Below are 25,815 nucleotides of genomic sequence, written 5' to 3'. Positions count from 1 at the left end.
CAGAGGAGCTTACAATCTAATATCCCCTCCCCCCCAGTCACATCAGTCTCTGTACCAGAGGAGCTTACACTCTAATGTCCCCTCCCCCACAGTCACATCAGTCTCTGTACCAGAGGAGCTTACAATCTAATGTCCCCTCCCCCACAGTCCCATCAGTCTGTGTACCAGAGGAGCTTACACTCTAAAGTCCCCTCCCCCACAGTCACATCAGTCTCTGTACCAGAGGAGCTTACACTCTAATGTCCCCTCCCCCACAGTCACATCAGTCTCTGTACCAGAGGAGCTTACAATCTAATATCCCCTCCCCCCACAGTCACATCAGTCTCTGTACCAGAGGAGCTTACACTCTAATGTCCCCTCCCCCACAGTCACATCAGTCTCTGTACCAGAGGAGCTTACAATCTAATATCCCCTCCCCCCACAGTCACATCAGTCTCTGTACCAGAGGAGCTTACAATCTAATATCCCCTCCCCCCCCAGTCACATCAGTCTCTGTACCAGAGGAGCTTACACTCTAATATCCCCTCCCCCACAGTCACATCAGTCTCTGTACCAGAGGAGCTTACACTCTAATGTCCCCTCCCCCACAGTCACATCAGTCTCTGTACCAGAGGAGCTTACACTCTAATGTCCCTCCCCCACAGTCACATCAGTCTCTGTACCAGAGGAGCTTACACTCTAATGTCCCCTCCCCCACAGTCACATCAGTCTCTGTACCAGAGGAGCTTACAATCTAATATCCCCTCCCCCCACAGTCACATCAGTCTCTGTACCAGAGGAGCTTACACTCTAATGTCCCCTCCCCCACAGTCACATCAGTCTCTGTACCAGAGGAGCTTACACTCTAATGTCCCCTCCCCCCACAGTCACATCAGTCTCTGTACCAGAGGAGCTTACAATCTAATATCCCCTCCCCCCACAGTCACATCAGTCTCTGTACCAGAGGAGCTTACAATCTAATATCCCCTCCCCCCACAGTCACATCAGTCTCTGTACCAGAGGAGCTTACACTCTAATGTCTAATGACCGCCATTTTTACACTTTTTTTTTGGACCGGGTTTAATTCCGCGTTAACCCTTGCTGGAAAGAAAATGTCCTCCCCCAATACCGTTTCATCGCACCTCTGCAGGCGTCGGCACCCGCCGAACACCTCCAAGCGATCGCTTGCTTTTTTTTTTGTTTTTTTTCATGCACCTTGTGAAGGGCGCCATTTATGCAAACAACCTCCCGCCGTCATATCATACCCAAAACTTAACTAAGGTATAAACATGCAGAGGAAGAGTCGGGGGGGTCTCGCCGCGATCGTAAACGCCGTTATCTTCTGTTCAGCAGTTCGCGTTACCGCTGTTCTTACTAATTAATTAAAGGAGCTGTTTCTGTAATGTGCAAACAGGGACTCGGCGAAACTGGAAAGGCTTTTTAGATCTCCGGGAGATGCGGAGTCAATCCGGGCGCCAGCAATCAAATGTAATGAAATCGCGTGTCAGTGCTAAGCTTGCAAAAACCGTGAAGTTTGACTGGGGAGTAGAAGGATTGTAATTAGATTTTCAATAGGATAATAACTGAATGGCAGAGAGCAGTAAAGAGAAAATATTATGTTGTTGGCTAATGGCTGCTGCCGATCGCCTTCGTTTAGAGAAATTTTTTTCTTTCCGCGCTCTTGTAAGCGGTGCTAATTTAATTTGCTTTTACCAGCGAAAAAAAAAAAAGTATCAGCGCTCCTTCAATCGCACTTGAATGTCATTTGCAAAAATCATTGATTCCAAGGTGCTTTTAGAGACGGCCAATGTTTATTTTATGCAAAACGGCCGACGTTTGGGGTGCAGAGCTCCGTCTGTCCAACAATTGGTGGATTGGAGGGGAGAGGTAGGGGGGGAATATGCATCGCGATGCGTTAATGCGTGATATACGCGGGGAAATGTGCGCTGTGTTAGGGCAACCTATTCTTTATGAACGGGCTGCCGATGCACTTCAGTGGACGGAAAAAAAAAAAAAAAAGACACGCATGGCCATGCAGCGACTTATGTGTTCTGGTTAGCGGCATTGTGCATTGGGATCTAATATCCCCTCCCCCACAGTCACATCCATCTCTGTACCAGAGGAGCTTACGCTCTAATGTCCCCTCCCCCACAGTCACATCAGTCTCTGTACCAGAGGAGCTTACGCTCTAATGTCCCCTCCCCCACAGTCACATCAGTCTCTGTACCAGAGGAGCTTACACTCTAATGTCCCCTCCCCCACAGTCACATCAGCCTTTGTACCAGAGGAGCTTACGCTCTAATGTTCCCTCCCCCACAGTCACATCCATCTCTGTACCAGAGGAGCTTACACTCTAATGTCCCCTCCCCCACAGTCACATCAGTCTCTGTACCAGAGGAGCTTACGCTCTAATGTCCCCTCCCCCACAGTCCCATCAGTCTCTGTACCAGAGGAGCTTACACTCTAATGTCCCCTCCCCCACAGTCACATCAGCCTTTGTACCAGAGGAGCTTACGCTCTAATGTCCCCTCCCCCACAGTCACATCAGTCTCTGTACCAGAGGAGCTTACGCTCTAATGTCCCCTCCCCCACAGTCACATCAGCCTTTGTACCAGAGGAGCTTACACTCTAATGGCCCCTCCGCCACAATCACACACTATTATTATTATACATTTACATAGCTCTGACATATACCGCAGTGCTGTACAGAGATCACTGAGCCAATCACATCAGTCTCTGAACCAGAGGAGCTTACACTCTAGTGCCCCTCCCCCACAGTCACATCAGTCTCTGAACCAGAGGAGCTTACACTCTCATGTCCCCCCCACAGTCACATCAGTGTTTGTATCAGAGGAGCTTGCAATCTAATGTCCCCTCCCCCCACAGTCACATCAGTCTCTGTACCAGAGGAGCTTACACTCTCATGTCCCCCCCCACAGTCCCATCAGTCTCTGTACCAGAGGAGCTTACACTCGGATGTCCCCTCCCCCACAGTCCCATCAGTCTCTGTACCAGAGGAGCTTACACTCTAATGTCTCCTCCCCCACAGTCACATCAGTCTCTGTACCAGAGGAGCTTACACTCTAATGTCCCCTCCCCCACAGTCATACACTATTATTATCATACATTTATAGAGCTCAGACATATACCGCAGCGCTGTACAGAGAACACTGAGCCAATCACAGCAGTCTCTGTACCAGAGGAGCTTACACTCTCATGCCCCCCCCCCCACAGTCACATCAGTCTCTGTACCAGGGGAGCTTACACTCTAATGTCCCCTCCCCCACAGTCACACACTATTATACATTTACAGTCAGGTCCATAAATATTGGGACATGGACACAATTCTAACATTTTTGGCTCTGTACACCACCGCAATGGATTTGAAATGAAAGGAACAAGATGTAATTCCTACACCGTTCACCTGATTTGGATGTAAATACCCTCCAATTAAAGCTGACAGTCTGCAGATAAAGCACATCTTGTTTGTTTCATTTCAAATCCATTGTGGTGTATAGAGCCAAAAATGTTAGAATTGTGTCCATGTCCCAATATTTATGGACCTGACTGTATATAGCTCTGACATATACCGCAGCATTGTACAGAGAACACTGAGCCAGTCCCATCAGACACTCTAATGTCCCCTCCCTCACAGTCCCATCAGTCTTTGTACCAGAGGAGCTTACACTCTAATGCCCCCTCCCCCACAGTCCCATCAGTCTCTGTACCAGAGGAGCTTACACTCTAATGTCCCCTCCCCCACAGTCACATCAGTCTCTGTACCAGAGGAGCTTACACTCGGATGTCCCCTCCCCCACAGTTCCATCAGTCTCTGTACCAGAGGAGCTTACACTCTAATGTCCCCTCCCCCACAGTCCCATCAGTCTTTGTACCAGAGGAGCTTACACTGTAATGCCCCCTCCCCCACAGTCCCATCAGTCTCTGTACCAGAGGAGCTTACACTCTGTCCCCTCCCCCACAGTCCCATCAGTCTCTGTACCAGAGGAGCTTACACTCTAATGTTCCCTCCCCCACAGTCCCATCAGTCTCTGTACCAGAGGAGCTTACACTCTAATGTCCCCTCCCCCACAGTCCCATCAGTCTCTGTACCAGAGGAGCTTACACTCTAATGTCCCCTCCCCCACAGTCCCATCAGTCTTTGTACCAGAGGAGCTTACACTGTAATGCCCCCTCCCCCACAGTCCCATCAGTCTCTGTACCAGAGGAGCTTACACTCTGTCCCCTCCCCCACAGTCCCATCAGTCTCTGTACCAGAGGAGCTTACACTCTAATGTCCCCTCCCCCACAGTCCCATCAGTCTCTGTACCAGAGGAGCTTACACTCTAATGTTCTCCCAATAGTTATACAGCATGCAGATACTACAGCCTATTTTAATAGAAGATAGCTTTTCTTACATTATCATTGTTTGGATAGTTGGAGGAAACAGAAGCCCCCGGAGGAAACCCACACAATGGAGCTCTATACAAACACGATGTATTTGGAGTCCTCGGAGATATCAAACCACAGAAAACTAGCAGCACTTATCACTCATCCAGCATGCGGGCGATGTGCTATTATCGATTCCCTGCGAGGATTCGAGCAAAATGATACTTCGATGAGCCTAAAATGGACCGCAATGTACGAAAAAGTGCAAAAAAAATGCACAACAGAAAAGACACAGAAATTTAATTACAGAAGTGGGAATCGTCCTCGGAATAGACACCGTAATGTCCTGCTGTAAAGTTTTACTGATTAATAAACCAGAGAGAGAGATAAAAAATCTATGGAAATTATAGCTCGGCAGTGTTGATGCTCAGGGTTATAATTAAGCCGACTCTCTCTCCCACATTCTCACATCGGACTTGTGAAGGGACCTGCGTCCTCCTGAGTCACAGAGCCCTCGGGACGGGAAAGGTCAGGAGAAAGGCAGTATCATGGATTGGTCAGTCTTCTGAGGGACATAAGTGAAGGTTTGGAGGTCTTTCCGCTTATAACATGAAGGGGTGCAATAGGGCTGACATGCAGTATGACCCAATTCTTCTATATGGATCTTTATATCACTAGAGGGGTCACCGGCAGGAGGAAGGAGTACCTGATTCCTCTATATAGATCCTATCACTAGAGGGGTCACCGGCAGGAGGAAGGAGTACCTGATCCCTCTATATAGATCTATCACTAGAGGGGTCACCGGCAGGAGGAAGGAGGTCCTGATTCCTCTATATAGATCTTTATATCACTAGAGGGGTCACCGGCAGGAGGAAGGAGGTCCCGATTCCTCCATATAGATCCTATAACTAGAGGGGTCCCTGGCAGGAGGAAGGAGGTCCTGATTCCTCTATATAGATCTTTATATCACTAGAGGGGTCGCCAGCAGGAGGAAGGAGGTCCCGATTCCTCTATATAGATCTTTATATCACTAGAGGGGTCACCGGCAGGAGGAAGGAGGTCCCGATTCCTCTATATAGATCTTTATATCACTAGAGGGGTCACCGCCAGGAGGAAGGAGGTCCTGATTTCTCTATATAGATCTTTATATCACTAGAGGGGTCACCGGCAGGAGGAAGGAGGTCCCGATTCCTCTATATAGATCTTTATATCACTAGAGGGGTCACCGACAGGAGGAAGGAGGTCCTGATCCCTCCACATCAGTGGTTCTCAACCTGTGGGTCACGACCCCTTTGGGGGTCTAACGACCCTTTCACAGGGGTCCTCTAAGACCATCAGAAAACACATATTTCCGATGTGTAAAGAGCAGCTACTGTGTAGAAAGCAGCTACTCTGTTAAAAGCAGCTACTGTGTTGAAAGCAGCAGTATTGGAGGTAAAACGACACTCATGAATTGGAATTACTGGGTAAATAATTTTATGGTTGGGGGTCACCACAACATGAGGAACTGTATTAAAGGGTCACGGCATTAGGAAGGTTGAGAACCACTGCTCTACATAGATCTTTATATTACGAGCGGTATCACTAGTGGGAGGAAGGAGGTCCTGATCCCTCTACATAGATCTTTATATCACTAGAGGGGTCACCAGCAGGAGGGAGGTCCTGATCCCTCTATATAGATCTTTATATCACTAGAGGGGTCACCCGCAGGAGGAAGGAGGTCCTGATCCCTCTACATAGATCTTTATATTACTAGCGGTATCACTAGTGGGAGGAAGGAGGTCCTGATCCCTCTACATAGATCTTTATATCACTAGAGGGGTCACCGGCAGGAGGAAGGAGGTCCTGATCCCTCTACATAGATCTTTATATCACTAGAGGGGTCACCAGCAGGAGGGAGGTCCTGATCCCTCTACATAGATCTTTATATCACTAGAGGGGTCACCCGCAGGAGGAAGGAGGTCCTGATCCCTCTACATAGATCTTTATATTACTAGCGGTATCACTAGTGGGAGGAAGGAGGTCCTGATCCCTCTACATAGATCTTTATATCACTAGAGGGGTCACCGGCAGGAGGAAGGAGGTCCTGATCCCTCTACATAGATCTTTATATCACTAGAGGGGTCACCAGCAGGAAGGAGGTCCTGATCCCTCTACATAGATCTTTATATCACTAGAAGGGTCACCAGCAGGAGGAAGGAGGTCCTGATCCCTCTACATAGATCTTTATATCACTAGAGGGATCACTAGTGGGAGGAAGGAGGTCCTGATTCTTCTATATAGCTCTTTAGTTGGACCCCATTTGGAATACTTTGTTCTGGAGACCTCACTTACAATATGATATCAATAGAATGAGCCCAGAAATGGGCAAGTAAACCTAAGAAAGGTCTGAGGCATAAAACACAAAAAAAAAACCAACAAAAAAAGAAGGGGAGGGGGGCAGACTCGATGGACCATTTGTTGTTTTTCAGCCATCACTCCTTTTTCTATCTTCATTCTACGTCTCAGAGATCAGACATCTGCTACACAGTCTTTCCCCCCTTCTATAAATCAGTATATGTTGTGTTTTATGTCCACACGTAGAAGAGCCCAGGCAATAAAAGACGATATGACAAGTTCAATTCCAGGAGGCTTTATGGTAAGAAAGCATAATCCCAGGCCGCCATGAACGACGATGCGGCACGTTCGCATCTGATCAGAATCATCAAGAATTTACCTTGCATGGGAGGGCTGTCGTGCTGAGACCCGTTGTGTTCTGGTTCCATCTCTGGGATGCAGGCGTCTGAAAGACACAAAATGAAATGTTAGTAAGCCGAATATTAACACCAACTTATCTCCAGTTATAGAAGGAGTCTGGTGGGCTGATCACCTATATATCTCTATAAGAGATCCCCCCCCCCTCCTCACTATAGTCTTTGGCTCTGTACTCCTCCACTTTGGAGTTTTTGGTGTTCCCGGCACAAGTTCAGAGTGGACTCCTCTAACCAACTTTAAATTTGTTACAAATACAATCCAAATGTAAATGCCACAAATGTCTCAATGGGGCTTTTTAAGGTGCTTCTATTTCCTCAAGACTCCCAAGAAGTAAAATATTACAATATTTATTCATACATTTCGTTAAAAGATGCACAGAACCATTCGTGTTTTCATACATTAGATTTACGGAAGAAGGTTGGACATCATCTTCCCTCTTTATCTATAGTGATCATAATGTCCGAGGAAGATGCTTGATGGGAATCGTAGCTCATTGCATAGTCGATATTCAAGACGCTCTTTCCCATCTTGTGTATGAACTCTTTTAGTTCATGACCTGTTCTAGACCGTGTAAAAAAAAAATGTCATCGATGTACCTGCGACAGCTAAGAATATACAGGCGTACCTCGGTTTACAAATGCCCCAGTTAACGTAATTTTCAGTTTACAAAAGAAAATCCATTGAAAAGAATGCCTCAGTTTACTATTACACTTCCCTGTACAGTACTATGCCTTTAAAGTACACTTTATAAAGAGTTTTGAACAGATAAAATACTTTTTTTTTTTTTTTTACTTTTTTCTGACCTCCGGAACAGATTAATTGTGTGAGGGATCCTGTCACCGAGCAGCCGTGCGACGGATCCCCTCAGGCCGTGGAGGTGCGAGTGCGCACGCTCAGAAGCACGCATATGCATAGTAGCGTACACATCACTGCAAGGCGGGCTATTTAAACCTACAATACAGTGAAATCAATGCCTTCTGGTCAATAACGTCCCTGCATTCTATTACCTGTTGCCTGTATCCTGATCTGACCTGACTAAGAAAGAACTCCACCTGCACCGACCTCGGCTATCCCTGACTATTCGTCTGCCTGTTCCCTTGTACTTGATTTGCTCGTTTGACCCTGACCCGGCTTGTCTGACTCTGCTGCACATACTTACCTGTATCTGCACCTGGCTTGCATCCTGATGGCTGCCATACTTACCTGCTGCTGCACCCACGGTCCTGCACCTGGCCGCAATCCTGGTCACCGCCATACTTACCTGCTGCTGCACCCATGGTCCTGCACCTGGCCGCAATCCTGGTCACCGCCATACTTACCTGCTGCTGCACCCATGGTCCTGCACCTGGCCGCAATCCTGGTCACCGCCATACTTACCTGCTGCTGCACCCATGGTCCTGCACCTGGCCGCAATCCTGGTCACCGCCATACTTACCTGCTGCTGCACCCATGGTCCTGCACCCAGCCTGCATCCTGGTCACTGCCATACCTGCCTGCTGCCACATCCACGCTCCTGTGTCCAGTCCCAGTCTGCACCCTGAATGCCGCCATACCTGCCTGCTGCTGCACCTACGCTCCTGCATCTGCACCTGGCCTGCATCCGGATCTCCTGGGTCTTCATCTACATGCTGCCAGCTCCAGACCTACCCGTCACTCGTGCCACTCCTGGCTCTGCACCCTTTGTTCCCACTATCAGGGGCTCCGAGCGAGAGTCATAAGAAGACACCTCCTCTCCACGTCAGGCTCCCCTACCAAGTAAGTTACAAATTGGTTTTCAATGCTATCCTATGGGAAACCGCATTTCGGTTTACGAATTTTTCGCAATACGAAAAGTCCCGCAGAACGCATCAAATTTGTAAACCGAGGTACGCCTGTACTCCAGCACAACATACTCAAAGAGGCTCTGGGAACTCTTAGACTTCCAAATGTAGTCAGACTAGGAAAAAGTTAAAACAAGCTCAAAAGCTCGGGCGAGGCAGCTCCAACACAGCCAAGCTTCCTTCAAGGGGAACCCAATAGTAGATCAAACCATAGAAATACAGAAAGGATCACCAGATCAAAATCAGATAAGGGTCCAAGATCATGTTAAGTGCTCATAAAAAGTCATATAAAAGCATCCAACACGTTTTGGGGGGCAACACCACTTTCCCTTCATCAGAGCTCAACGCAGGATAAAACTTGGTTGGACTCCAGTGACCTCCCAGTTTCATCCTTTGTTGAACCCTGATGAAGAGAGAGCAATGTTACCGCTGAAACGCATTGACTGTTTTTATAGGACTTTTTTTTTTTTTTTTATCAACAATTACGATTATCTTGAACTATTTTGGCCTGGTGCTCCTCCTCTGTATTTTTATGGTTTGATCCACATAAGAATATGGCATTTGTACATCGAGAGAAAAGATTTTGTTACCACCACCACCGCCATAGTCCAACACCCCACCCCCACCAATTTTGTATTGGCCATTGAGAACGTGTTATATTTTAGGTAAAAAATAAAATATTCGTAAAATATCACTTTGGAAATTAAAGTGTGCTTGCAATATGGGTGGTGCCTTGGCTGAGCACTTCCATGTTTATACTACCCAGGGAAGACCAGCGAGTGAATGTTCACTGTTCTTCCTCGACTGTAAAGTCAAAGGTTTGAAAGCGCTGAACCAGGAAGTGTTCCAAGCTGAGCAGTTCCAAGTTCATACTACACAGGGAAGATCACTGCATGGAAGCTCACTGAACTTGCAGTGCCGTCCATCCCGACACCTGTCATGGGGGTAATGGACACCCAGTTTGGACAGGTAAGCATGGGCCACATAATGGAGAGGGGGAGGCAATCAGGTGGGAAAGGCATCCTTATATTAGACCCCTAATATCATCCCTGCACAGAATGTGCTCCATCAGCTTCTTTCTCGACTGGAAAGTCAAGGGTTTGAAAGCGCTGAACCAGGAAGTGTTCCGAGCTGAGCACTTCCAAGTTCATACTACACAGGGAAGATCACTGCATGGAAGCTCACTGAACTTGCAGTGCCGTCCATCCTGACACCTGTCATGGGGGTAGTGGACACCCAGGTTGGACAGGCAAGCATGGGCCACATAATGAAGAGGGGGAGGCAATCAGGTGGGAACGGCATCCATATATTAGACCCCTAATATCATCCCTGCACAGACTGTGCTTGATCAGCTTCTTCTTTGACTGTAAAGTCAAGGGTCTGAAAGCGCCGAACCAGGAGGTGTTCCAAGCTGAGCACTTCCACGTTCATACTACACAGGGAATATCACTGCATGGATGTTCACTGATCTTGCAGTGCCGTCCATCCTGACACCTCTCATGGGAGTCCTGGACACCCAGGTTGAACAGGTGACCCTGGGTCACTTGGTGGAAAGGGAGAGGGAGATGATCAGGCGTGACTGTGGGGGGAGGGGGAGAGAAAAGGGGGCAGCGCCTTTATTTACAAGTAGAATACATAGCTGGCAGGCAGGAGTGCAAACATATGTTAATACTGCTGCTGACATAATAAATACGCCGGTCAGTGACAATTACCGGATTAGACCCTATAGATAAAAGCTGACCATTCTTAGCATCCCCTGAAGTGTTATATGGTATGTCCCAACCCCTGTAAGGGTCACTTTTGCTGGACAGCTTGGCCCCCATGGACAAAACTGTATACCAGTTCTGCCGCAATAGCTATGCCAGACGGCAGCAGCAAAAAGGTTGAATGAATAAAAAGCTGACCATTGTAAGCTCCCCCGGAAGTGTTGTATGGTTTGTACCATCCACTGCAGCAGTCACTTTTGCTGGACAGCTTGGCCCACCTGTAAACGTAGCGAAAACTGTATTCCAGTGCTGCCACTGACCTAATGGTTACATCTGTCAGCGGTGGCAAAAGGGTTAACCCATATGAGTAAAAGCTCCTCACATAGTGTTATATGGTTTGTCCCAACCCCTGCAATGCTCACTCTGGCTAGACGGCTTGGCCCGGCCTGTGTGTAAAGGTGGAGAAAAATGTATTCCAGTTCTGCCAGTGACATAACAGTTATGCTGGTTGGCAGCCGCAAAAGTGTTAGACCATATGAATAAAAGCGGACCATTGTAAGATTCCCCCGGCAATGTTATATGGTTTGTCCCAATCTCTGTAATGGTCACTTTTGCTGGACAGCTTGGTCTGCATGTAAAGGTGGAGAAAACTGTATGCCAGTGCCGCTGGTGACATAATAGTTATGGTGGGACATACAGTCAGGTCCATAAATATTGGGACATGGACACAATTCTAACATTTTTGGCTCTATACACCACAATGGATTTGAAATGAAACGAACAAGATGTGCTTTAACTGCAGACTGTCAGCTTTAATTTGAGGGTATTTACATCCAAATCAGGCGAACGGTGTAGGAATTACAACAGTTTGCATATGTGCCTCCCACTTGTTAAGGGACCAAAAGTAATGGGACAGAATAATAATCATAACTCAAACTTTCACTTTTTAATATTTGGTTGCAAATCCTTTGCAGTCAATGACAGCCTGAAGTGTGGAACGCATAGACATCCCCAGACGTTGGGTGTCATCCCTGGTGATGCTCTGCCAGGCCTCTACTGCAACTGTCTTCAGTTCCTGCTTGTTCTTGGGGCATTTTCCCTTCAGTTTTGTCTTCAGCAAGTGAAATGCTCAATCGGATTCAGGTCAGGTGATGGACTTGGCCATTGCAGAACATTCCACTTCTTTGGTTGCTTTTGCAGTCTGCTTTGGGTCATTGTCCATCTGCACTGTGAAGCGTCCAATGAGTTGTGAAGCATTTGGCTGAATATGAGCCGATAATATTCCCGAAACACTTCACAATTCATCCGGCTGCTTCTGTCAGCAGTCACATCATCAATAAATACAAGAGAAGCAGTTCCATTGGCAGCCATACATGCCCACGCCATGACACTACCACCACCATGATCACTGATGAGGTGGTATGCTGAGGACCATGAGCAGTTCCTTCTCCATCCTCTTCTCTTCCCATCACTCTGGTACAAGTTGATGTCGGTCTCATCTCTCCATAGGATGTTGTTCCAGAACTGTGAAGGCTTTTTTACATGTCGTTTGGCAAACTCTAATCTGGCCTTCCTGTGTTTGAGGCTCACCAATGGTTTCCATCTTGTGGTGAACCCTCTGTATTCACTCTGGTGAAGTCTTCTCTTGATTGGTGACTTTGACACACATACACCTACCTCCTGGAGGGTGTTCTTGATCTGGCCAACTGTTGTGAAGGGTGTTTTCTTCACCAGGGAAAGAATTCTTCGCTCATCCACCACAGTTGTTTTCCGTGGTCTTCCGGGTCTTTTGATGTTGCTGAAACATTCTTTTTAAGAATGTTCCAAACAGTTGTTTTGGCCACGCCTAATGTTTTTGCTATCTCTCTGATGGGTTTGTTTTGTTTTTTCAGCCTAATGATGGCTTCACTGATAGTGACAGCTCTTTGGACCTCATCTTGAGAGTTGACAGCAACAGATTCCAAATGCAAATAGCACACTTGAAATGAACTCTGGACCGTTTATCTGCTCATTGTAATTGGGATAATGAGGGAATAACACACACCTGGCCATGGAACAGCTGAGAAGCCAATTGTCCCATTACTTTTGGTCCCTTAACAAGTGGGAGGCACATATGCAAACTGTTGTAATTCCTACACCGTTCACCTGATTTGGATGTAAATACCCTCAAATTAAAGCTGACAGTCTGCAGTTAAAGCACATCTTGTTCGTTTCATTTCAAATCCATTGTGGTGGTGTATAGAGCCAAAAATGTTAGAATTGTGTCCATGTCCCAATATTTATGGACCTGACTGTAATAGTTATGGTTTTTTCAATCCCTGTAATGGTCACTTTTGCTGGACAGCTTGGCCTGCATGTAAAGGTGGAGAAAACTGTATTCCAGTGCCGCTGGTGACATAATAGTTATGGTGGTTGGCAGCAGCACAAAGGTTAAACCATATGGATAATAGCTGACCATTATAAGCTCCCCTGGGGAGTGTTATATGGTTTTCCCCAACCCCTGTAATAGTTGCTTTTGCTGGACAGCTTGGCCTGCATGCAAAGATGGAGAAAACTCTGAAGAAAGTAATTAGAAATATAAATGGAATTCATCTACCAAATACTGTCATTGCAGGAATGAACCCCCAAAAATGTATCAGAACAGGATATTTTCCCCATAGCGGTCCTTTCAATGGAACCTTTTCCTTTTTTTGATCTCTGATATACTCTTTGGGCTCGCCTCCACTGGTTTTGTCCCCGGGGACCCTACGCCTTCCCCCACTTGTCACATTTGCTGTCTCCCAATACGGCTGATTTCCATACAGACGGGACCTCGTGTGATTCTTGCAGCGAGTCGATTACGGCTGTGATATTGTGTGTAGCAGGCTCTCCGCCTGTAATCTCACCCGCCCCGAGAGCGAGAGAGGCGGCTTACCGTTTAACATCCGGAGACCCTCTCCCGACGTGGCTTGCTTAAGTGCCTGCTCCACTTGTTCCCGCCGCTTCGACTCGAACTCCAGCGCCTCCTGTAATTTTCTCTTGGCTTTCTTCTCTTTCTTCAAGCGCTTCTGAATTGTAGCTGAAAGACACAAAAATTACCGGTGTTACGGTCATCGGCGCTCTCCCGGGAAAATCTTCCCACAAAGGGCTTTATTGCTCTCCTGCTCGGAGTCACGCATCTCCACCAGAGAGACCTGCGTCTCATTTCACTCCGAGCGGCAACTCTAATCTTCCCCGGATAATAGCTGTGCGGCAGAAAAAAAAAATAACTATAATCCTTCTTAAAATTTAGAGTCGGATGTAACAGGTGGAAAACATTTTATTCCCAACAACCTGATGCTTCCACGGTGGTGGATATGGAGAGAGTTAGATGAAAAGAACTTACTTGGATCAAATCGCAGAGAATATCTAAAGTCAAATCTGTTTTCTGTTGTAGATGAATAGAGAAGGGTTAACCACCTCCCATCCGGCTGATGTATATAAACGGCCAGATGGTGGCAGTGCAGGGGCGGGTGGCCATTTATAAACGGCCTCCCCGCCCCCTTCCGGTCCGGACACTTTCACCCCCTTCCGGTCCGGACGCTTTCCCCCCCTTCCGGTCCGGACGCTTTCACCCCCTTCCGGTCCGGACGCTTTCACCCCCTTCCGGTCCGGACGCTTTCACCCCCTTCCGGTCCGGACGCTTTCACCCCCTTCCGGTCCGGACGCTTTCACCCCCTTCCGGTCCGGACGCTTTCCCCCCCTTCCAGTCCGGACGCTTTCACCCCCTTCCAGTCCGGACACTTTCACCCCCTTCCAGTCCGGACACTTTCACCCCCTTCCAGTCCGGACACTTTCACCCCCTTCCAGTCCGGACACTTTCACCCCCTTCCAGTCCGGACACTTTCCCCCCCTTCCAGTCCGGACACTTTCCCCCCCTTCCAGTCCGGACACTTTCACCCCCTTCCAGTCCGGACACTTTCACCCCCTTCCAGTCCGGACACTTTCACCCCCTTCCAGTCCGGACACTTTCCCCCCCTTCCAGTCCGGACACTTTCCCCCCCTTCCAGTCCGGACACTTTCCCCCCCTTCCAGTCCGGACACTTTCCCCCCCTTCCAGTCTGGACACTTTCCCCCCCTTCCAGTCCGGACACTTTCCCCCCCTTCCAGTCCAGGTCAATTTTCAGCTTTCAGCGCTATCACACTTTCAATGACAATTGCGCGGTCATGCAACACTGTACCCATATGAATTTATTAGCATTTGTTTGAGACAGATAAAGCTTTATTTTGGTGGTATTTATTCGTCTTTTTGCTATGTAAATGAAAAAGTCCAAAAATTTTGAAAAAAAGTGTTTTTCTTATAAATTTTGCAAATAAATAATATTTCATCATAAATCTTGGCCAAAATTTATTCCGTATCTTTTTAGTAAAAATTTTTAAACTTTTTTTTTTTATACTATTATTGTATAGTCTGATCACTGGGGGAGGGGAGAGTGAGGAAATGACTCCTCCTCCTCCTACAAAGTTACAATGTACAGTCTGATCACTGGGGAAGGGGAGACTGAGGAAATGCTTCCTCTTCCTTCTACAAAGTTACAATGTTCAGCCTGATCACTGGGGGAGGGGAGACTGAGGAAATTACAACAGAAGGGCCCTTAAAATGGATGTAAACTTCCCATATCCCCAGTGAAGTGACTGGCCTCAGGTGATGAAATAAATCCTCCTACATAGGTTGTACCTGTTTATCTGAAGCCCTCTCTCCTCTACATATGTTCAAAGTCCAAAATTTACACAGCATTTCTGAGCTTCAGAAGGCAGGGGGCAGGAATCTGATGTTGCACAGTACAAAGCATAGAGCAGGGAGTGAGTGTAATCTAAGACCCGAGTGGAGGCAATGGACACCCACTCTTCTCTACAGTCTCATAGGGAAACATGCATAGCGGAGGTTGCCAATCACCTGTTGTGTTGCTGATGGGGGGACGGGGCCATTTCCTGGGATTGTCCAGTTTCTGCATACACTGGCATGGAGCAGAGTGTAATCTGAGACCTGAGTGGAGGCAATGGACACCACCCCCCTCCTCTACAGTCTCATAGGGAAACATGCACAGCGGAGGTTGCCAATCACCCGTTGTGTTGCTGATGGGGGGACGGGGCCATTTCCTGGGATTGTCCGGTTTCTGCATACACTGGCATGGAGCAGAGTGTAATCTGAGACCTGAGTGGAGGCAATGGACACCACCCCCCTCCTCTACAGTCTCATAGGGAAACATGCACAGCGGAGGTTGCCAATCACCCGTTGTGTTGCTGAAGGGGGGACGGGGCCATTTCCTGGGATTGGCCGGTTTTTGCATACACTGGCAGGGAGCAGAGTGGGGGAGACGGCAGACAGAAATCACACTAGGTGCTTTGGACTGAGGTAAGTATACACTACAGAAGGATATTCTTTGTTCATTTTTCAGTTCACAGGTTAAATGCCTTCCAGGCTTTGCACTGCAGTCGGCCATTGAAGCGGATTGTGGATGTAATAGGGGAGGGCAGTGTATCAGGAAGATGATGGAACATTGTTCATGGTGGTACAAGCCCTGCCAGCGCCGTATTACACCCACAAGTTGCGTATGTGGCGTTCATTCGCCGTGGTGGTATTTTGCAGGTGGCGGATGATCTATTTGTATTTGATCCATCTCCAGCACCCTTATCCGGATATAAATAGGTTTCTCCCGGTGACTAAGTGCGCTTAATTAAGAGTAATGCTCCCCTGATGAAACCCGCCCGCGCTGCTCAGATATTTCATCCTGCTCCGCCGCAAACTAGCCCAACTCACCCGGCCAACTCGCAGATGATATATTCGGCGTTATTCAGCTAATCCTCGGGATTTGATGAGCGGAATGGAACTATTTAAATCTTGTTAATTTGCAGAAAAGAGAGCCGGCCCGCCAACCCGCTATAAATCCAACGACTTTGTTTTATCATCAATGGGAGATTCGGATTCATCTTCGCGGGTGAATTATACAACAATTATTTTTTTTTCTCTCTCGTAGATTTTTGTGAATGGAGAGAAGCAGTGACACCGATGCAAAGATCTGTAGGAATTATGGACACTATTTTACATTCTCCTGACTGGTGTGTGCTGGGAGGTTGGAGGGCATGCACTGGGTGGCCCACTGGTGTGCGTTAGATGGCCGGCTGGCATGTGCTGGGTGGCCCATGAGTGCATACTGGGTAAGCTGTGGGTGTGTGATGGGAGGTCGGTGGACGTGCACTGGTTGGCCCATTGGTGTGCGTTAGATGGCCGGCTGGCATGTGCTGGGTGGACAAGTGCATTCTGGGTGGGCTGTGGGTGTGTGATGTGGTGTTCAATGATGTGGACTGGGATGCCCATAGCTGTGTGCTGAGTACCCTGCAAGAGAATAATGGGTTTCCCGTAACCGTGCGATGGGTGGGCTGTGCATGTCTGCTAGGTCCCTGGGGGGATATACAGTGGGGCAAAAAAGTATTTAGTCAGCCACCAATTGTGCAAGTTCTCCCACTTACAAAGATGAGAGAGGCCTGTAATTGGCATCATAGGGAGACCTCAACTATGAGAGACAAAATGAGAAAACAAATCCAGACAATCACATTGGCTGATCTGGAAAGAATTTATTTGCAAATTATGGTGGAAAATAAGTATTTGGTGAATATGAAAAGTTCATGTCAATACTTTGTTATATATCCTTTGTTGGCAATGACAGAGGTCAGACGTTTCAGTCTTCACAAGGTTGGCACACATTGTTGCTGGTATGTTGGCCCATCCTCCATGCAGATCTCCTCTACAGCAGTGATGTTTTGGGGCTGTCGCTGGGCAACACGGACTTTCAACTCCCTCCAAAGGTTTTCTATGGGGCTGAGATCTGGAGACTGGCTAGGCCACTCCAGGACCTTGAAATGCTTCTTACGAAGCCACTCCTTCGTTGCCCGGGCGGTATGTTTGGGATCATTGTCATGTTGGAAGACCCAGCCACGTTTCATCTACAATGCCCTTGCTGATGGAAGGAGGTTTGCACTCAAAATCTCACGATACATGGCCCCATTCATTCTGTCCTGTACATGGATCAGTCGTCCTGGTCCCTTTGCGGAGAAACAGCCCCAAAGCATGATGTTACCACCCCCATGCTTCACAGTAGGTATGGTGTTCTTTGGATGCAACTCAGCATTCTCTCTCCTCCAAACACGACGAGTTGTGTTTCTACCAAACAGTTCTGATTTGGTTTCATCTGACCATTTGACATTCTCCCAATCCTCTTCTGGATTATCCAAATGCTCTCTAGCAAACTTCAGACGGGCCCGGACATGTACTGGCTTAAGCAGGGGGACACGCCTGGCACTGCAGGATCTGAGACCCTGGCGGTGTAGTGTGTTACTGATGGTAGCCTTTGTTACGTTGGTCCCAGCTCTCTGCAGGTCATTCACTAGGTCCCCCCGTGTGGTCCTGGGATTTTTGCTCACCGTTCTTGTGATCATTTTGACCCCACGGGGTGAGATCTTGTGTGGAGCCCCAGATGGAGGGAGATTATCAGTGGTCTTGTATATCTTCCATTTTCTAATTATTGCTCCCACAGTTGATTTGTTCACACCAAGCTGCTTGCCTATTGCAGATTCAGTCTTCCCAGCCTGGTGCAGGTCTACAATTTTGTTTCTGGTGTCCTTCGACAGCTCTTTGGTCTTCACCATAGTGGAGTTTGGAGTGTGACTGTTTGAGGTTGTGGACAGGTGTCTTTTATACTGATAACAAGTTCAAACAGGTGCCATTGATACAGGTAATGAGTGCAGGACAGAGGAGCCTCTTAAAGAAGAAGGTACAGGTCTGGGAGAGCCAGAAATCTTGCTTGTTTGTAGGTGACCAAATACTTATTTTCCACCATAATTTGCAAATAAATTCTTTCCAGATCAGCCAATGAGATTGTCTGGATTTGTTTTCTCATTTTGTCTCTCATAGTTGAGGTCTACCTATGATGCCAATTACAGGCCTCTCTCATCTTTGTAAGTGGGAGAACTTGCACAATTGGAGGCTGACTAAATACTTTTTTGCCCCACTGTATGCGCTTGGTGGTCCACAGGTGCTTAAAAGGGGGTCCATGGTTATGTGCTGTGTGGTTCCTGGTGTTAACTGGGTTGCCTGCATGTGCCCCGGGATGCCCACGCCTGTGTTCTGGGTACCATTCAAGTGTGTGTTGGGTTTATCTCAATGTGTGATGGATAGGCTTTGGGTGAGTGATGGATAGCCTATGATTGTGTGCTAGGTCCATGGCTGAATATGTGCTTGGTGGTCCACAGGTGTGTATTGGGTGGCCCATGGGCACATGCTGGTTGGCTTCCAGTGTGAACTGGGTTGACAGCATGTGTACTGGGATGCCCATGTCTGTGTGCGGAGTACCCTGCAAGTGTGTGTTGGGTTTCCCTCAATGTGTGATGGATAGGCTTTGGGTGAGTGCTGGATAGCCTATGATTGTGTGCTGGTTCCATGGTTGAATACATGCTTGGTGGTCCACAGGTGTGTACTGGGTGGCCCATGGCTGCATGTTGGGTGGCTCCAAGTGTGAACTGGGTTGAAGGCATGTCTACCGGGATGCCCATGTTTGTGTGTTGGGTATCCTGCAAGTGTGTGCTGGGTTTCCAGTTATTGGTTGGAATGGTTTTGTGGTAGGACCCTTGCAGAATATGTGCTTGGTGGTCCAAACCTATGTACTGGGTGGCATGAAGGTGTACTGGGTGGTTCCCGGTGTGGACTGGATTGTTGCATGTGTAGTGGGATGCCTCTTGCTGTGTGCTGAGTGCCCTGCAAGTGTATGCTGGGTTTACCGTGATTCTGTGATGGGTGGGCTGTAGGTGTGCATTGGGTAGCCTATGGTTGTATGCCCCCTCTATACTGACACAAATCCCGCTGCCCAAACCCCCCCCCCCCCACACCAATCTTCTCCAGCACAAATCCTCCTTCCTCTGAATACCGCACATCAGTACAAGTCCTTGGAGGGAGATATGTGCTTGATGGTCCACAAGTGTATACTGGGTGGCCCAAAATTCTGTGCTAGGTGGCGCATTTGTGTGTACTGGATGGCCTAAAGGTGTGCTGGGTGGCTCTCAATGTGAACGGGGTTGCCTGCACAGCACAAGCACATAAAAACACTACAAAAATTTGTGTCATAAGATGGGTGAAATTGTTTTCCATTATGGCTTTACCAATCCCGCCAAGGTCATGGTGCTATACTGCCTACTGAGCACATATAGGAAGTCAGCAGTGTGGGTAGAAGGGAAGAGTCTCATTGTTCCTGCATTGTACTGCCAGTAGTCAGGGTACCATTCTCATGAGTGAAGTTCACTGCACTAGAGGTGAACCCATATGGTCACAACTGTGGGTCGGATCCAAGGGGCCATTTCCCCAGCACCTTCAGCCAGAGGTCACCAGAGTGCCCTTGCTCCAGATCATTGTAGATTGCCCCATTTTACTACCGTTCATAGCATGGTTAGGGCATTGCAAGCGTCTCCCGTATTTGATCTGCCACCTTGACCTAGAAATGAGCACTGTCCAGGTCTACCTGACCACAATAGTGGTCCTAGCTTCATTCTGCTCCACAATCGGACATAAACAGGCTGCACAAGAGATTTGTCTGCACCTGCCTTCAGCCAGATTGGACTGACGGTATACAGGATGAAGAAGCAAGAAAGATCTTTATAGAGATGGACAATTTGAGGGCTCATAAGCATAGGGGGTCCCAGGCCTGTATTTCATTTTTTAACTCAATGCACTAGAGTGATGCCTGTCCAACACACCCATCCCTGTACGTGAGATCATATGATGCTGATGGTTACCTCGGCTCTGAAGTTCGGCGGTCAGTTGCCTTTCTAGATTTTCCCGTAACTCCCTTTCCCGGCACAGCTCCAGCTTTAGCTCCTTCTTTTCTTGTTGGATCTGCTTCTCCTGCACCCTGGCATTGTCCACGGCAACTTTTAGAAGGCCCTAAAAAAAATAAAAAAATAAAAAAAGACACTTAGCAATGACCTCAGGATTGCTGGATATGAAGATGAACAGTTAGCTGCAGACTACAAGTCAACAGAAGATCCAAATTGTTGACAATGCTTGGCACACACTGCACATACGCAGATCTTAAAGAGTCGATATCAGCCTCTCTCAACCAGGGTTCAGTGGAAACCAAAGTTTCCTCTAGAGCAGTGGTCTCCAAACTGTGGCTTTGGGGCCAGATGTGGCCCTTTGCTTGCCTTTATCTGGCCCTTGGGTTGGGGCACTATTCCACCAACTGTCACCAATGATAGAACACCATTCCCCCACTGACACCATCAATGGGGCACCATTCTTCTCACTGATATCAACAATGGGGCACGATTCCTCCCATTGAAGTCCATGATTAGGCACTGGTGCCGGGGCATTTCCCATTGGCCACCAATGTAAGGGGCATTCCTCTTGATGAGCACCAACGTAAGCTGCATTCTTGCCACTAACTGCCAATGTAAGGGGCATTATTCTTAATGACAGCCAATGTAAGGTGCGTCCTTGCCACCGACTGCCAACATAAGGGGTGTCCTTGCCAATGACCGCCAACATAAGGAGTGTACTGATCAGCAACTAACAAAATAAGGGGTGTCCTGGTCAGCAACCGCCAACATAAGGGGAATCCTTGCCACCGACCACCAACATAAGGGTAATCCTTGCAACTGACCGCCAACATAAGGTGCGTGCTTGCCACCAGCCGCTAACATTAGGAGTGTGCTTGCCACCAACCGCCAACATAAGGGGCGTGCTTGCCACCAGCCGCTAACATTAGGGGTGTGCTTGCCACCAACTGCCAACATAAGGGGCATCCTTGCCACCGACATAAGGGACATCCTTGCTACCAACATAAGGTGCGTCCTTACCACCAACTGCAAACATAAGGGGCATCTTTGCCACCAACTGCCAACATAAGGGGCATCCTTGCCACCAACTGCAAACATAAGGGGCGTCCTTGCCACCAACCGCCAACATAAGGGGTGTCCTTGCCACTGACTGCCAACATAAGGGGTTTCCTTGCCACCAACCACCAACATAAAGGGCGTCCTTGCCACCAACCGCCAACATAAGGGGCATCCTTGTCACCAACCGCCAACATAATGGGTATCCTTGCCACCGACCACCAACATAAGGGGCGTCCTTACGACCGAACGCCAGCATATAAGGGGCATCCTTGTCACCAACCGCCAACATAAGGGGTGTCCTTGCCACCAATCGCCAACATAAGGGGTGTCCTTGCCACTGATCGCCAACATAAGGGTCATCCTTGCCACCGACCACCAAACATAAGTGCCATTCTTCCCTATAACCGCCAACGTAAGGGGCATTCTTGCCACCAACCGCCAACATAAGGGGCATTCTTGCCACCAACCGCCAATGTAAAGAGCATTCTTCCCACCGACCCCCAATGTAAGGGGCCTTTTTCTCAATGGCCACCAACCTAAAGAGCGTTCTTGCCACTGACTGCCACCGTAAACAGCGTTCTTGTCACCGACGGCCAATGTAAGTAGCGTTCTTCCTATTGGCCGCCAACATAAGGGGTGTTAATCCCACCAACCATCACATCAATACTCAATGAGCTGAAGATCTAGTAATTATTAGTGGGGGTTTCTTGAGACCAGAAATGTATTTCAAGGGTTCCTCTATGGTTGAGAAAGGCTGGTGTACAGTGATAGGGAACCCAGATAACGACACAAAGCGTTTTCATTTAAAGGGTCTTCTGGTATCACCCGGTGTGCAATGCCCCCCCCTTCCATGATACATGAGCAGTTCAGGTATAGTGGGATCTCACTCTTCTTTCTTCCCTTTAAGTTTAACAACTGAAACAACTCGGCAATCATGATTTCATTTTTCACAAGCCGGTAATAACTCAGAATTGCTGGTCTGTGAGGTGTATTTATAGGTTTAGAACATCTTACCCTGATAAAATCATCCTGAATGGTCTCAAGGCTCCAGCTAACAACAACAGGTCCCCATTGTGTAGTTCACCTCCTTACCGCCTGATTCTGCAGTGTGTACATTGCGAGGAAGACGTTCCGAAACTTTTTAATTGTTCAAAGATAAAATAATACAGCTGATAATTAACCTCTACGGCTCCCTACATGCTGGAGGATTTTTCCTTCTTTTTTTTTCTTTTGTTCTGTGTAGCACCCCACGACGCTCTCTGCATTTTCCAGCTGTACAGCAAACATTACCTAAACATTCACCAAGAATGACCTAAACCTTCACCAAGAATGACCTAAACCTTCACAAGAATGACCTAAACGTTCACCAAGAATGACCTAAACGTTCACCAAGAATGGCCTAAACGTTCACCAAGAATGGCCTAAACCTTCACCAAGAATGACTTAAACCTTCACCAAGAATGATCTAAACCTTCACCAAGATGACCTAAACATTTACCAAGAATGACCTAAACATTTACCAAGAATGACCTAAACATTCACCAAGAATGACCTAAACATTCACCAAGAATGACCTAAACCTTCACCAAGAATGACCTAAACCTTCACCAAGAATGACCTAAACCTTCACCAAGAATGACCTAAACCTTCACCAAGAATGACCTAAACCTTCACCAAGAATGACCTAAACCTTCACCAAGAATGACCTAAACCTTCACCAAGAATGACCTAAACCTTCACCAAGAATGACCTAAACCTTCACCAAGAATGACCTAAACCTTCACCAAGAATGACCTAAATATTAACCAAGAATGACCTAAATATTAACCAAGAATGACCTAAACCTTCACCAAGAATGACCTAAATATTTACCAAGAATGACCTAAACCTTCACCAAGAATGACCTAAACCTTCACCAAGAATGACCTAAATATTTACCAAGAGTGACCTAAACCTTCACCAAGAATGACCTAAACCTTCACCAAGAATGACCTAAACCTTCACCAAGAATGACCTAAACCTTCACCAAGAATGACCTAAACCTTCACCAAGAATGACCTAAATATTAACCAAGAATGACCTAAATATTAACCAAGAATGACCTAAACCTTCACCAAGAATGACCTAAATATTTACCAAGAATGACCTAAACCTTCACCAAGAATGACCTAAACCTTCACCAAGAGTGACCTAAACCTTCACCAAGAATGACCTAAACCTTCACCAAGAATGACCTAAACCTTCACCAAGAATGACCTAAACCTTCACCAAGAATGACCTAAATATTTACCAAGAATGACCTAAATATTTACCAAGAATGACCTAAACCTTCACCAAGAATGACCTAAACATTCACCAAGAATGACCTAAACCTTCACCAAGAATGACCTAAACCTTCACCAAGAATGACCTAAACCTTCACCAAGAATGACCTAAATATTAACCAAGAATGACCTAAATATTAACCAAGAATGACCTAAACCTTCACCAAGAATGACCTAAATATTTACCAAGAATGACCTAAACCTTCACCAAGAATGACCTAAACCTTCACCAAGAATGACCTAAACCTTCACCAAGAATGACCTAAACCTTCACCAAGAATGACCTAAACCTTCACCAAGAATGACCTAAACCTTCACCAAGAATGACCTAAACCTTCACCAAGAATGACCTAAACCTTCACCAAGAATGACCTAAACCTTCACCAAGAATGACCTAAACCTTCACCAAGAATGACCTAAATATTAACCAAGAATGACCTAAATATTAACCAAGAATGACCTAAACCTTCACCAAGAATGACCTAAATATTTACCAAGAATGACCTAAACCTTCACCAAGAATGACCTAAACCTTCACCAAGAATGACCTAAATATTTACCAAGAGTGACCTAAACCTTCACCAAGAATGACCTAAACCTCACCAAGAATGACCTAAACCTTCACCAAGAATGACCTAAACCTTCACCAAGAATGACCTAAACCTTCACCAAGAATGACCTAAATATTAACCAAGAATGACCTAAATATTAACCAAGAATGACCTAAACCTTCACAAGAATGACCTAAATATTTACCAAGAATGACCTAAACCTTCACCAAGAATGACCTAAACCTTCACCAAGAGTGACCTAAACCTTCACCAAGAATGACCTAAACCTTCACCAAGAATGACCTAAACCTTCACCAAGAATGACCTAAACCTTCACCAAGAATGACCTAAATATTTACCAAGAATGACCTAAATATTTACCAAGAATGACCTAAACCTTCACCAAGAATGACCTAAACATTCACCAAGAATGACCTAAACCTTCACCAAGAATGACCTAAACCTTCACCAAGAATGACCTAAACCTTCACCAAGAATGACCTAAATATTAACCAAGAATGACCTAAATATTAACCAAGAATGACCTAAACCTTCACCAAGAATGACCTAAATATTTACCAAGAATGACCTAAACCTTCACCAAGAATGACCTAAACCTTCACCAAGAGTGACCTAAACCTTCACCAAGAATGACCTAAACCTTCACCAAGAATGACCTAAACCTTCACCAAGAATGACCTAAATATTTACCAAGAATGACCTAAATATTTACCAAGAATGACCTAAAACCTTCACCAAGAATGACCTAAACATTCACCAAGAATGACCTAAATATTCACCAAGAATGGCCTAAACCTTCACCAAGAATGACCTAAACCTTCACCAAGAATGACCTAAATATTTACCAAGAATGACCTAAATATTCACCAAGAATGACCTAAACCTTCACCAAGAATGACCTAAATATTAACCAAGAATGACCTAAATATTAACCAAGAATGACCTAAACCTTCACCAAGAATGACCTAAATATTTACCAAGAATGACCTAAACCTTCACCAAGAATGACCTAAACCTTCACCAAGAATGACCTAAATATTTACCAAGAGTGACCTAAACCTTCACCAAGAATGACCTAAACCTTCACCAAGAATGACCTAAACCTTCACCAAGAATGACCTAAACCTTCACCAAGAATGACCTAAATATTTACCAAGAATGACCTAAATAATTTACAAGAATGACCTAAACCTTCACCAAGAATGACCTAAACATTCACCAAGAATGACCTAAATATTCACCAAGAATGCCTAAACCTTCACCAAGAATGACCTAAACCTTCACCAGAATGACCTAAATATTTACCAAGAATGACCTAAATATCACCAAGAATGACCTAAACCTTCACCAAGAATGACCTAAATATTAACCA

At 46.7% G+C, this 25,815-nt stretch overlaps 1 protein-coding gene across 1 annotated transcript in view; it reads right to left on the bottom strand.

Moving 5' to 3' along the window:
• Positions 1–20,594, bottom strand: part of LOC149428602 (dachshund homolog 2-like) — a gene marked incomplete at its 5' end in the record, with an annotated part of 53,126 nt that extends 32,532 nt beyond the window's left edge. Inside the window, 3 exons of the mRNA XM_089667212.1 lie at positions 7,082–7,147; positions 13,560–13,703; positions 20,447–20,594. Coding sequence (XP_089523338.1) covers positions 7,082–7,147; positions 13,560–13,703; positions 20,447–20,594 — 358 coding nt within the window. The remainder of the gene's footprint in view (positions 1–7,081; positions 7,148–13,559; positions 13,704–20,446) is intronic.
• Between the last annotated feature and the right edge of the window lie 5,221 nt (positions 20,595–25,815).

This window comes from Staurois parvus, unplaced genomic scaffold, assembly GCF_062004578.1.
Source record: "Staurois parvus isolate SC_StPar_1 unplaced genomic scaffold, SC_StPar_1.0 ptg003100l, whole genome shotgun sequence".
NCBI classification, from domain to species: Eukaryota; Metazoa; Chordata; class Amphibia; order Anura; family Ranidae; genus Staurois; species Staurois parvus.
Note: the sequence above shows the minus strand (reverse complement) of the source record. Positions and strands in the feature narration are given on the sequence as shown.